The sequence below is a fragment of the Neopelma chrysocephalum genome, unplaced genomic scaffold (assembly GCF_003984885.1).
Source record: "Neopelma chrysocephalum unplaced genomic scaffold, ASM398488v2 Primary Assembly neopelma1_44, whole genome shotgun sequence".
Lineage (NCBI taxonomy): Eukaryota > Metazoa > Chordata > Aves > Passeriformes > Pipridae > Neopelma > Neopelma chrysocephalum.
The window spans coordinates 13,612,490-13,627,050 of NW_020897703.1; the positions used below are offsets into that span (position 1 = coordinate 13,612,490).

Sequence of the window (14,561 nt, forward strand, 5' to 3'; positions counted from 1 at the left end):
GTGCCCATTTGTGTTTTCTAATCCACACTACTGCGAGCTCCACTGAAGCAACAGTCCCTTCATTTCCCTCAAAATTTTTTCCAATAGATTGCTCAGTCACAGAGAGTCTGGAGAGAGGCAGGCACAATTCCACCACCTCTGAGGACCACCAAGGGAAGATGACATCACAGAACTTTCAACAACTGATTTAAAGCATAATATTATATTTTCTTTATTAAAACTGATTAGTGCTTAACTATTTAGCACATTTATCTTCCTTTGAAAGTATATGCAGGTACTGGAATCATGAAAATTTTGGCCAGCATTGACAGGGAATCAGTTTTAATTAAAATTAAAATATTAGCTCCATTTAATGATGTACTGTAGTATTAATAGCTTACGTTTTTTGCTACTTGTTTAGTCCAGAGTACATGAATTAGAAACAAATCTATTTGAGATCACATCTTTTTCTCTTTGGATTTAGAGATTAAATAAGACTAGAAAATGTCCATAATGTTAGACTGCCTCAGAAAAGCCCTTATTCTAGATAAATCTCTTTAGCTATATCATCATCAGTCCCTTTGCCTGTGATTCCAAAAAAAGGTGATCAACCCCCCCAAAACACAAGCACACTATTAACAATGTCTAGTTATGACAAGAAGGAAACAAAAATCTATGCAAACCTCTAACTCGTTTCTGGCAACAGTGCTAACTGATCAGGAGCACCACAAAGGAGTTACATGCCAGACAACTGGAACAGGAGAAACACTAGGGCAGGAATCACAAATGGAAGGAAATGTTGGATTTCAAACAGACATGAGACAGCAACCTGCCAGTACTGCAGCCCTCAAGGGTCAGTCCTACAGAGAATGAGGACATCTAAAGAAAACCCAAGGCAACACTGGCTCTCTGTTATCTGAGAACAACCACAATGCTGCTGATGGTACTCCTGTGCAGAAATAATGTACACCTGTGAAAAACCACAAAGAGTCGGCAAATACAGCTAGCGGATTCACTTGCTGGCTTGGACTGCATCTGAAGAAAGAACTATTTAAAAACACAAGAGGTGGTGTTATAATGAGGAAACCATGGAGAGCAGGAAGCCTATGATTATTGACAGAAGTTGATTAAGAAATGGATTATTGTCTGTTAGGATGTTGGAGTATCTACTATCACCTCTATCCTATGTATCTTTATGTAAATTTCCTTTAATTGAGGTATTCATTTACAATCATTATTTTCATTGGTAATGTGCTTTATTTGCATTTGAAAGCAAAAAGAGGAAAAAAATTAAACACGACTGGCTGACCCCTGCCATGTGACAAAGGCTTCGCTTTTTGTCACTCTGACCCAAATGGATTGGGGCCAGGAAATAAAGGTCAAGCTCTTACCAGTACCTCCATGTGTCACATTTTTATTACATGGAGTTTCCAAGAAAAATATTCCAATTTGCGTCAGTAATTACTCGTTCTCTATGCATTATCATGTCGGTTTCTGAGTTTATTTTGAATTCAGAAATTACCTTTGAATGCCAGGCCTATTAAAAGTGAACCCTTTGTGAAATATCCTTCAGCAGTCAGATGTGATAGATTTTGTAGCTGTACATGCTCTTTTTTCCCTTTTAAGAATCTTCTTTTTTACAGCAGTCCCCCCATCACTTGAGTCATAAACTGCCAAGCCCATGGTTGGATTATGTTCCTTTGTGAATTTACAAGTTGCTTCCCTAGTTAGATGGTGTATGAGAGCTGTCTGTAATTGCTAAAGCAGTGCATAGGGCAGATGAAGTAGGAGCCAGTCTCTGGATGCTGTTGGATGGCGTGTAGCTAAACGCATGCGGGACGTACCCCGCGTGCTCCTGTAGCACACGAGAAGCTTGAGGTCAGGTTTTAGCCACCAGTCCTGCAGGAATTGTTTGGGGGCAGCAATGTACATTTCCAAGAGAGGCAGAGGGGCGAGGGGTCCCTCCGGCCGCTGAGGCTCCCATGTCATAACCCCAGCCAAGGGGTGGCCAGCCCCACGGTACTGCTGTGGTGAGGTGTCTGAGGGTGGCAGGGGTTCCACGGGCACAGCTACAGCCCTGCAGGCAGGGCTCAAAAGATAGGCTACTGAAGAAGTTTCTGGTTTAGTAATTTTAATGATAACTTTTTAATCTGGTCATTATTTCCTTTGATTGCTAATACCTTGACCTCTGGTGACAGCTCCTGCTTATGCCTGCTAAACTTTAATGCAGGCTACAGTAAAGAACATTATGATTATTTGAAAAGGCAGAGTGTAATGCATTTCAGATTAACAGTGAAAGAAAAGCTATTCAAGTTAGAGGTTCACTTTGCCATGTTACTCTATGCTGGTTTCCTTATTATCAGTACAAAAACCGAAATGAGAATAGCACATCTTTTAATTTTCTTCCACTATTACCTCTTGATTTGCATTCAGAGCTCCCAGAAGAAATACTGCTGAATTCAGAGGTAGTCTATTTAAGCTGCATGGTGTTTAAAAATTATTGGAAGAGGTTAAGGTGCTGTATATTATGCAGTTGACCTTACTAAGAAGCTATGTTAACAATTTAGATTTATAATTTTGTTAATTTTTTTTTCCCAGCAAAATTCATTATCTCTTTTGGAACCCCTGCAGGTTAAACCTTTTGAATTCTCTCTAACTTATTTTGTAAGATTTCTAAATTATATTTAAACTTCTTGTACTTAAAGGTTGTTTTGCCAGTCTCTGAAAAGAGGGATTTTTTTTTTAATCTCTGTCTCTCTCTTTGTACCTGGTCTGCAGAGGCAGTGTGCCTTTACAGTATTTTACTTAGGAAGGAAGAACCCAAATCCTCAATCTGCAGAGTCCTGCAAACACATTTGAACTCTTTTATCTGGCACTATCATGTCTTTGGGGCTGACTGGGTTTGAACAAGATGTCCATGGAAAATATTTTGGATCCTGCCTTTACCAAACAGCTGTAGCCTCCTGGTATGAAGGATTCAAGACTTCCTGGATTTAACCTTTGTTCCCTGCCTTTGTCAGCACCAGGTCTGATCATTTAGAAAAAGAGCAAATGCTAACAAAGTGACACTAGTGAAATGTGCCAGGTAGGGAGAGCTGTACCCTGTGACTCTTTGGGCTCTGCAGCCCTAAACAGAGATGTTTGTCCTCTCCATTGCTGCCTGAGCAAAAAAAACATGTCAACAGTGGAACCCTGTAATGCAGAACATTTTCCAAAATGCCCAAGCCATCCTGACTCAGTGGTCCTCAGCACTGGATGTTTATTTTGGACACTGCCTCCCGGTCACCTCTCATATGAAAACTACAGCTATGACCCTGCCAGTAAATAAAACAGGGTCAGGGGCTCTGGGGCCTGAGGCCAAGTAGCATGGACCATCCATACTAGCACTCTGTGGCCTGTGACCCTCAGGTATAATCACTATTTTGAACAGTGAAAATACAAAATACATTTTGTATTTCCACCTGCAGTGTTGAAATACAGAGGGGGCTGTGCTGCAGTGTTTATGTTGTTCATGCAAGTGGGTGTGATGGAGGTGCGAAGCAGAGGACTGGGGGGGGGGACGTGGAAAGAGGAAGGACAGGCTTGTCTGTAGTTCCCACTGGAAATGGTCCCTGGTGCATGCTCCCCCACAAATAACAGCTGGACACAGTCTCCTCTGTTGCTAGTTCGCATGGGCCAAAACCAGGCCAAGTGCTGCAACTAAAGCAGTGTGGACCATGAGCAGAGCAGTGCTAGGGATCACCCAACTCTCTTTAGCTTGTCTGTGTTGGCACAGCCTCTGAGCCCCGGCTTACAGACCGGCCCCGAGTCAGCAGGTAAAGGGGTGTCTTCATTGAAGCAGGATCAAGTTGCCACGAGCACAGGGTGAAGTCAGAATGGGCATTTTGACATTTCAGTGTTTCTTGAGTTCCTATTCATTCTTCACACTATTGCAACAGTTGTTTGGACTTCATACAGCAAGAGCAATATACTGACAGCTGCCTTCCTGTTGTAAAGTCAACACAGGGAGCAAGAGAAGCCCAGGACAGATCCTGGAGCCACAAGGTAATTTTATTCATCTAAGTATGTAGACAGTGACCAGCACCATGGCAACTATCTGAGTCTCTTGAACGAGTTAGATACAGAGAGATAGCAACACTCGTTATTTATACAGCACCCTTTATTGGAAAATTAAAAAATGTCAGATACTAGTTTCATTGAATAGGTAAACTGCATTCATTTGTTGATATGGAGGTGCCATAAAACCTCTCTTTGTATCACTGGGATATATCTACACAATAGAGAGTGTTGGCAACAAATAAGTAAAACAGATCAAGATTCTAAAGAAAAAAAGAATAAATCAAGGGGATAAAAACATACTAAACAGATGAAGAATTGGTCTATGTACAGAGCCAAGCCAAAACTTGGCAGCTTTATTAACCAGCTAACACAGAAGTAAATGAAAGTCTTAACAATAGGAACAACTCTGGAACAAATAAAATCATGAACTCAGAAATGTTACAAATTGATTGTAAAGATAAAAATGCCTTTTGAATTAATTGTGTCCCTGTAGTTTATTCTACTGCATACTTTGCTTCTGGGAAGATTTTGTATTTGAAAAAGGCATATGAAGTATATTCATAGAACAGTACGAATGGAAATAAATATTTCTCACTTGAAATAATAAGACACAAATTTGTCTCTATGTTATTAGCTGGTTTTCCTCTGAATCATCTTGAACTTCTAGTCAGACAGCAAAGTTAAAATAAATTATTTCATCATGCTGCAGAATATTTCTTAACTGTGTAATTCTTTCCTTTGCAGAATGCAGGTAGCGAGCAGATTGTGGTTCTGTGTGTCAGCATTTCCCTGGTGACTCTCAGCTTTTGCAGAATTTATGTTTTGACTAAAAGGATGCAGGTTTTTTTATAGATAAAAAAAATATTTATGTGTATACTGACTCCACACAGTCCTGCTCAATGCCAAGAAAAGTATACTCTTTGTCTGAAGCAAAATGTAGACTATATCAATTAGGTCATCTCTGAAGCGTAATTATGAGATAATAGTTGCAACTTCTAATTTCAGGCTTAATCAGTTTTATGACAACCAGCTCCACAGCACACAACTAGTGTGAATGCAATAGGAAAGACTTCTGCCATTTGAACACTGTCATTCCCTTGGCGTGCACTTGGCCACCATCAGGGCTTGCCCAGCAGTAGTACAGCCATCCTAAGGGAGTATTCAGGAGCGGAAAGGGCTCATGCCAGATCACCTCTTCCCTCATGTCTGCAGGCCCTGTGGTGACTGAAGCCAGAGGTCTCTCAAGTGCCACATTAGCCAAGGTCTCTCGAGTTAACCAACCTGAGGTAAAATCCTGTCCAAGATAAGATCACTTGTAGTACTCACATTACTGACTGAGCAGGACAAATCAGTCAGATAGCCAAAATTAAGAATATATCCCTTCTTCTTTTATATCCCTTCTTTCCAATTTAAATGTTTTCTCCTTAGAAACAAACCAGCTAATAAAACCATAGTATTATGTCGCGGCAGGCCTGTCATCCCCCGTGGCAGGGATGGATCTGACTGGCTTTAAACTCGTCGTCCATATCTCAATGGATGTGGGCCAACTGTGGTTTCGAGGCCCAGCAAATGACAAGCCAAGTTTGATATATCAGCCAACTAGTAGCATCACTATTTATGCAGGAATGAAGCCGAAGTGCAAATGAGGCCAGTGACTAAACCTTTCCAGCAATTACATTTAATAAGGTACTGCGTGTTATTTACAGAAAAGATAGATCGCACAATTCCTACACATAAATGCACACGAAGTGTAAAGACAAAACCTGCACTCCCATAACATGCTAAACAAAATAAATAAAGTGGAATTATTTTGGCACAATAACTATTACATAAATAAATATTCTAGAACATAATGAATTAACATTTATTTACAGTCTATTGAAAGTGCAAAACAATTGGCTGAAAATTAAGATATTTGTAAATGCTTAAGACCAGAAAATATGTGTTAACCAGCCACAATCAATTATAGCTGAAGTTTAAGGTTTTAATGTCCAGGAAAATAATATCTTGAAATCCATTTGTGCATATTGTGCTCTTTTTGAACCAGTCCTTTGCTACCTTTAATGCTATTGATTTTGACAACCTTACTTTTGTAATGGAATTTTGTAAAAACCTAATTCGTAGTTTAAAAAAAGAAGTAAAATGTAAACACAGATTATTTATCATTCAAAATATTTTCAGTCCTGTCAGTTTTCTGAAATGGCCACACTGCTTGTAGTAGTAGGCAGTATGATTAAGATTAGGAAATTTTCTTAGTATCTGTTGTATTTAAAATGGAAATATTTGCAAGTCTTCTCTGAATGGAATTACATCTTAGACTGGTCTTGAACCTACATTCTTTCATCAGATGCTTACATACATCTACTGAGGTGAACAGTAGCTGAGCAAGCTAAACTGATGATCAGTTTTGGTCCTGACCTGGAGAAAAAATCATAAAATACAGATTTTTTAATTAGGGAGAAGAAATCACTACCTACCTTAGAACTGTTAGAAGCTTTTTGTGCATTTCCCACTAACTATTCTGTTCTATGTTTTGCCTTTTTTTTATCCATATGAGAAATCACTACACTTTAAGAGGAATTAACAGTTCACAACATTGCCACCTGTACGCCTACATGCATAAATTCTTCCTCAGCCAAAGTTCTCCAACAGGCTGGTATATTGTGCGTTGCCTAAGACCTTAGAATATGTTTTTGCTTATTTTTGTAGTGGCAGTGCAGTAGCAGAGAAAGTGAAGTTCTTAACAAGTGACCTTGACAGGATAAAAGATCATTTCTCATCATTGCTTCAAATGTTTACGCTCGACGCGGTTCTAGTCGGTGAGACATCTGTGATAAAGTTCTCTGGTTGTCAATCACATTTAATTGCCGCACATAGCTCCGAACATCCTGATGGTTCTTATTAGCTATGGCTGCATCAGGATCTGGTGAAAGAGAAATGATGTAGGATTGATACACTTAAACGAACAAATGCCGGAACAGAATGCATAACTCTTTACAAGCTGTCACAGGAAAGACTAGATCCCGGTGAGTTAAAAAGAAAATATTTACAAATCGGTCTCTTTGAAACCTTTCCTCCATATCTGACAGTCTTTCTGGTTACTACCCCCACAAATTAACTTTTTCTCTTGGATATCCTTGGCTACATTTACTAAAATTGATGGTCCTCGGTTACAGTTTTATAATTACCTTACCAGTCAATACCTATACATTATATAGCTAACAAGTATGATTTAAAGCTACCCATCTGCTTTTGAACCAGCAACTTTTACACAGATTCAAAATTATATAATTGATTTAAGCCTCTTTCATGTAATATTCCCATTTCTAGCTCAGTGTTAAATATTTGTAACAATGTAGCGCTTAGTGGCTGTCCCATTCAAGACTCAGAATTTACTACCTTTTTATATTACTTAACATAACCACATTATATCTGCTCCAGCAACAATTACGGAATACCACTGAGTTAAAATATGAGTATCTTCAGCCTCACAGGGAATACCTTACAATGTAACGAAATACGTGTTAGGTAACTTAAATTTGACTAAAAAAGGATACCGAAGCATCTATAATACATGAATACACATACACAAAAAATGTGGAGGACTTAGATCCAGTAGATCTATATACTGAGATTTTGTTATATCAAATGTAGTGAAAATCTACTTCCATTTCTAAATATGTGGAGGTCTCTGTAGTGCTTAAAACATCAAAATTAAAGATACACAGACAATAAAACCTGAATGGTGGGAGAAAAAAAACCCCAAAGAATTACCCTCTACTCGATCTAAAGTTAAGCTTTGACTGAGATAGAAAGAAACTATTTTTGTGAAAAGATATTGGTTTACATAATTTATTTTGTTGTTCAAGAAAGAGGAAGGCTGCTCTGAGTCAAAATGGATGAAACCCTGAGGAAATGTCATTGTGATTGGGACTGACAGTGCACCTAGACAGGACGAGACCCACAGAGCAAGCCAGTTTGACCATACAGCTCTGTCATCTTACAGGGCCTCAAGTAAGTTCTGGTAATTATGCTGACAAACAGGTTTTAAATTCATCACCTTATGTCATTTATAAATGTCATGGTTCCGGACTGGTTTCCTATTAAAACAGGGTTTATCCAAGCAAGTATCTTGCATGTACCTGTGTGCTGCTGCCTGCTAGACTTATTCAACCACTTCTGAGCCCACTGGCTAATTTCAACTGGCTCTAATTTGACAGATGGGTAGAGACCTCACAGATATTTAGCTCTTTCACATGCTTGGAAAAGAGATGGAAGAGGAGGGGCTTATTAGAGCTTCCTGAAGGATATTTCACCCTGTGAAACATCACAGGATCCAAACATGGAAGAATCACTGGAAACCAGGCTTTTCAATTCTGGTACACACAGAATTAGTTGTAATTACTGTAGCTACTGATGATAATGCTGACAGTGCAGATGTTGTAATACACTTACTGAAAGATTGGCTTCGGCAGAATTTCACTGTCCTGGCAGTGTTGGCAATCATGCGCTGGAAAGAAAAGATGGGATGCAATCAGAGAACAAGCACTGTATTTTATCATTATTTAAACGAAGCACCTAACTGTGCCTGAGTGTGAAGACATATGCCAATAAAAGCAGTCATATGAATGAAAACATAATTTTAATGCTGATACTCTCATATGTAGGGTGTGATTTGCACTTACACAGGCTTTAAATAAGCATGAGTATAATTTACATGTGCTCAGAGAGCCCTTTCCCTTGCTTGAATGCTGTAAAAGGCCCTAACTAAGAATGAAAATCGGCCCCTTCGATGTGCATTTCTTTGATAACATCTTACCACATTAAAAAGTATAAGGAATATCATGTGGAACTCCGTGGAGTATATACATGTTAATTTAAAGACCATCAGTGCCTAACAGCAAAGCCATTTCTAGAAAATATTCAGCAATTAAAGAGCTTTCACCTTTTATATGAGCTTGAGTTTAAAATGCAGTCCTCCTGGAAAATGACAGTGTAAATGAGCATATGAGGGTGCGTGTTCACTGATTCCTCTGGCAGAACGCTCAATTCACAGGTGAGAAGGCCACAGTTAGAACTGTGGCCCTGTAGACAAGTTTCATCAAACAGTCCTGTTCGATCATGTTAGCATGCACAAGTGTATCTAACACAACATGAAAAGTGGATTTACTTTTGGTGGGCCCTTCTAATATCAATTCACAAATAAAACCCCACGAGTCACTTCAGTCCTTCTTGGCTGTGCCTCCTTTTCGGTAAACAATGACATCATTTCACTCACTTAGGTAAGAAAATATTAACCAATGCACTTGGCTCTGATAAATCAGATGTTATTTTACAACAGTTTTTAAGAACAGAAATTAAGGTAAACCATAAAGAAAAACATTTCAGATTTAGTTCTGGACTGCAAAATTTTAACTGGCTTGTGTGATTAGCACCACACAGGTAATACACCCATCAGTGCAGGGGCAGAATTAGTTCTTCTGCATTATATCAAATAAACCGAAACTTCAGCAGTAAGACTTAATTCCTCAGTTAGATAGTTTGATTCAATCACTGCTATGAGGACAACATTAGTTTCGATTTCTTTTGCCTAGATTAAGAAAAAGTAGAGGAGGGAAATGCTATTCCCAATCAGACTCTAATGTTTGTTCCGACACAGCTACATCTTTTAACACAGCACACTCTCACCTGGCTGCTTCATACCTTCTGGAAATTTTGTGTGAGATTAACAAGCTAGTTAGTCATAAGCCCTCACACAATGGAATTATATATCTTGTACTAGTAAACAGTAAAGCCTAGGGCATACACTCCTCAAAATTCATACAGCATTATAATCTTACATGAAAATGATGTTCTAAATGAAAAATGTTTGTGAAATCTGTCATTCCAGAAGTGGGAAGCAGCAATGCAAAACATTCCTTATACACATACTGAATAATCTCACACATCTTAACGTCCTGTCAAGTTTACAAAAATGGGTATGGCTGCTGGTCAGCATAAGAAACACAATGTACTAAATGTTTGTGGATTACACCTTGTATCATCAAATGAGATGTAGCTATTATGAAACTGATCTAAAATATCTTAATTCTAAAACACACTTTCCCAAAAGATCTAGGGAATTTGGATATGGGCCTGCTTATACTGTTCCTAAAGTCGTATGTATTTACATGTGGAAAACAAGTAGAATTCAAGTAAGAATAAGTTTTATCCTATGTTAATTTTCATACCTCTTCAAGCCATTCTTACTAGGCATATTTTTTAGGACACTTACCTTGAAAACATTCTCACAGGTGCTTAGCACTAAGCATGTGAATAAGCCCCATTGACTTCAATGGAACCTCTTAAATACGCAAAGGTAAGCGCCTATTACAACACTGGATTGAGACCGAACACGTTACAGTGTCAGTTCTTCAAGTCTAATCCAATCAAATGAAAATCAAAACAACACGAATGTATAAACAAGACTTCCATACCTTTATGGATTCATATTTGGCTCTACTATGTGATGATGCTATTTTGATTTTAACCAATTCAAAAAGTACCCACCTACAATAACTGTTTCAAAGAGAGACCATAAAGTTCAACCGAACCAGCACAATAAGTTTCAAGACTGTCTAGCTTCAAGGAAAGCTTTGCTAAGGACATTACATTTTTATGAAGACAGCTAGTTGTGCTTTATGTGCTTTCTAGATGGATTATTAATACACACCCTAATTTTTCATACCTGTAAATGTTTAGGTTTTGAAGCCTCATTTCATAATAATCTTTGGAGCACGACTAAATTCAGGGTTTGATTAGCTTATTATTAAGCTTCATATGTGAAAACTTAGATTTATCAAAAAAAAGCGTGTTCTTTGGAATAATTTTACATCTTTTGTGTGGAATTTTTTCTCAAAGCATAGCATTCAGGATAAATACTGTAATGCTGTACTGTACTGAAAGACAATTTATGGGTGTAGTGAAGGCTTTTAGAAAGTTTTCCCTATTTCCAAATTTCTCATTATATGGGCTCTTTCAGGCAAGGAAAATCAAAGTCGCAATGGACTTGTCTGACTTCTGGTGAAAGGCTGAACTGCCTGGCTTCCTTCAATTGGCTGAAAGACTTCATTTTAAGAGGTTACTTTGCCTGTTCCTGAGGATAATGTGATTCAATCTGTGCATTCAGAAGTATCCTGGCAATGATGAAACACAAAATGAATGAGGAAGTGGGTGTTAAGGCTGAATAAATGGAGAAACTGTGGCCCAAAGAGAGCACCACAGCCCAATGGGGAGATTCTGAAGCATTATGTATCCTTGAAGATACATAATCTTCTTTCACATTGCTTTTTTTCCAAGTACTGTTGTACTGTCTAATAATGTCTAAGCTCATAACAGCTCCTCTTTGTAAGGTGCAAAATGAACAGAAACACAGCATATGAAACAAAAGTAAATTTCCCTTCCTGAATCTTGTAGATAAGTTGGACTGTCTTCTTTTCATGCAAGAATACTAGAAACATGTACAGAAAAAATGTTCACATGGAAGTTTAATTGCCTGCTCCTTACAGGAGCAGAGGATTACCTCTAGTCAATGCCTGCAAAGATTGACCTCTGTTTACTCACAGTGCTAAGGAAGACCACTACCAAAAAGCCATACAAACCCTAATTTGGATCTTTCTGAAATACAACCAACTGCATAATATAACAAGCAACGGCTACTATCAGCATGCTATATATACACAACAATACCCTTTCAAGTTTTACACAGTCTGGAACTGTGGCAGCAGGCCAGCACATTATCTTCTAATCCATTTCAAACCCAGGTTGCTAAATATTATAAATATTCATATATGCCATAGAAAACTACTAAGGGCTTTAGTCACATACTTTTTGCATAATCTTTATGTTCCAAAAATGAAAGAATGTTTGCCCTTTTTTTTGCATATGGATCAGAGGGTGAATTCCTTTTTGTTCATCTCCACAGAACCTGAAAACGAATATGCACAGATTCTCTAATCCTCATTTCACACCTGAAGGGTGAAGAGGCTTGACAAAAAGAAGCATCAGTGGTCAGCACCATGGCACTGTCTTGTGCCACCATGACAGGTCAGCACCTTCAGAGAGCTTTTCCCTGACTTTTGCTCCCTCTACAGGTTCCATTTCTGAGACATGCTGGGTAGTGTGACATGAAGATGGTGCCACTGAAAGTGATCTTTGTTCAGACTGTCTGATGATTTGAGAAATGTCACTGATAAAGTTCCCAAATAACTGCATCTTTCCTCTGTCTATGAATACAAAATTTTGTACTGGCAGCCAGAGTGCAGAATTATGCAGCTGAGGTTTGAAAAATGCAGAAATCAGTAAGTGGTCAAGAGTGTGAAATATTGCCTGTCCCTACGGAGAGTCATGCTCAGTACTTTCCTCCCTTTCCTCTCTCTTCTTTCCCTGGCAAGACATAATTCTAGGAAAAGGCTTTTAAATTTTTTTCTAAATATACAGCTATAAAAGCAGTGTCACTTGAACATTATATATTGCCATGTACTGCACTGCAGGTTGTAGGTTGTCCTGTATCTGCTAAATCATATAGAGTTTATAGGAACTATTACTACTGACAGCTTTGGGTGCTTGTCTTCACCTGAAAAGTGGGTCATTACAGATCGCAAACTGTTTGCTGCCTACTGACACCTTTTTATCTTTCACATATTTGCAGCTCTCAAAATATCCCCCACCTGCCAAACTAAAACTACAGCATTTAAAAAACTTTACAAGTTTTGTTTCTCTATGGCAAATACGTCTTCAGTTATTACGCAGATGAGTCCTCTAAAGCAACACTTACAGCTAACATCTACTATCAACTCACTAGTGGAGAAGAGATGCAGGTAGTTTAGTGTCATGGAGTATATGCCAAACTAGAAGGGACATCTGCGCAACACCATGTGGAAACAGCTTGTAACTGGTCTCCATCAGCTTCTTGAAGGAAGATAAGTAAAAGACCTTCAATACTTCTCTAAAACCATATCTTGTTTGGTATTGAAGACAAAGCCTTTTACTAAAGACTTACACTACTGAGACTAGTAATTTAGTTATTCTGTCTACTTACTGACAAAAGTATAAATAACATTTTCCCAGATGGATTTTAAGGCCAAATGCTTGTTTGCTCCACCTTCCCCCTTGCTTCATGTAGTAAATGGCATAGTAAAGAGCACAAGTACAGTGCAAATACAGAGAGTAAGAGCATACCTATTTCTGACACATTCAATACTGTTTGCCCACATGTTGTACAAACCAAATGGGTCCATTTACAAACGTCCCTCTTTACACGTAGCCGTTATTCTCTTGGTTATTCTCTTCCATGGCTAGCTGTCCCTGTCCTCCCACTCCTCACAGCCTCCTCCAAATAAGGCATCCATGGGGGATCAGAAGACGGGGAAGGGGAAGAAGGAGCAGGCAGTCACAAAGGCAGTCACAAAAGCTCAGCAATGCTCTGCAGAGTGATGTCCCTCTACTACTGCCAATACCACAGCTCTGTCACTACACCCTGAAAAGATGAATTTATAAGAAAGTGTAGCAGGAAAAAATCGACTCAGGCTCTTTCCTTTTTAGCTTGAGTTGCTAAAAATGACTAGGCTAATGTGGTTTCACACCATCTGTCTGTTTTTCCCTTCTTCTCTAGATAATTTTTGTCAATTTGAAAAAAGAACCCAGAGTTTTCAAATTCAAGACAGCTCCTACCAATTTTCTGTGAAAATAGATGGCTGTGGACAAGAGAAAGATTGTGTAAGTGCCCTCCTGTCTCCTTCAGGAAAAAGGCTGTAGTGCAAGTTCCTATGTTATGACAAAAGCCTGTTCACACAGAATTCCCCAGCCATGAAGAAACGACACATGCCCCAGCCACGAGGAAAGCTCTGAGCAGAGCTCAGGCAGCCATGAAACACAAATGTTTAGGAAACCAGGCCTCGCTGTTTCTGGCACTCAGAGAGCTCCTGGCTCCGACACTGCTTCACAGTTCCTGCATGTTTTAAGACGCATCGTTTAATATAAATAATAACAGAAACATCACAAAACAGAAAAGATTTAAAGGAAGCTGTTTCAGCTGAAGGGATGCCACTAGATCAAACTTTTACTTTTGGCTGCCAGTTACAGGAATAAAGTTGTCAGCAGCACATCAGCTGTCGGGATCAGAGCTCTGTGGTGAGAATGCAGAAATGATGCCAGAGGCTGTTCTCAGTTTCATCACTGTGCTTACATGAGCATTGGAGGGACCCACCTCCTCTGGTGGCAAATGGCACCACCAGTGGCAACTACCCAGATATTTTTATTCATAAACTTCAGCAAACATTAAAGTTAGGATGGATCAAGGGAAACAATTTTCCAAAGAACAAAGATGTTTTAGAAAGATCCATAAGGGTAGCTCCCAGCAATATTCATAGGAATCTCCATCTGCTTGTAAGAGAACATCATGCAGCAGAACAAACAGACAGAAACAACAAATGCCAGGACACAATTCCTGTGAGGAACTCTGGTTTCTGCTTCTCTCCTGAAAA

At 38.9% G+C, this 14,561-nt stretch overlaps 1 protein-coding gene across 4 annotated transcripts in view; it reads right to left on the reverse strand.

Moving 5' to 3' along the window:
- Window positions 1–4,120: 4,120 nt before the first annotated feature.
- The window catches only part of RAPGEF4 (Rap guanine nucleotide exchange factor 4), a 156,690-nt gene continuing 146,249 nt past the window's right edge, over window positions 4,121–14,561 (reverse strand). For all 4 annotated transcript variants that reach the window (XM_027678542.1, XM_027678541.1, XM_027678540.1 and 1 more), the window contains 2 exons: window positions 8,494–8,548; window positions 4,121–6,961 (listed from right to left, as the gene is read on the reverse strand). In XM_027678542.1, the coding sequence (XP_027534343.1) occupies window positions 6,834–6,961; window positions 8,494–8,548 (183 nt within the window). In that variant the 3' untranslated portion in view covers window positions 4,121–6,833. The remainder of the gene's footprint in view (window positions 6,962–8,493; window positions 8,549–14,561) is intronic.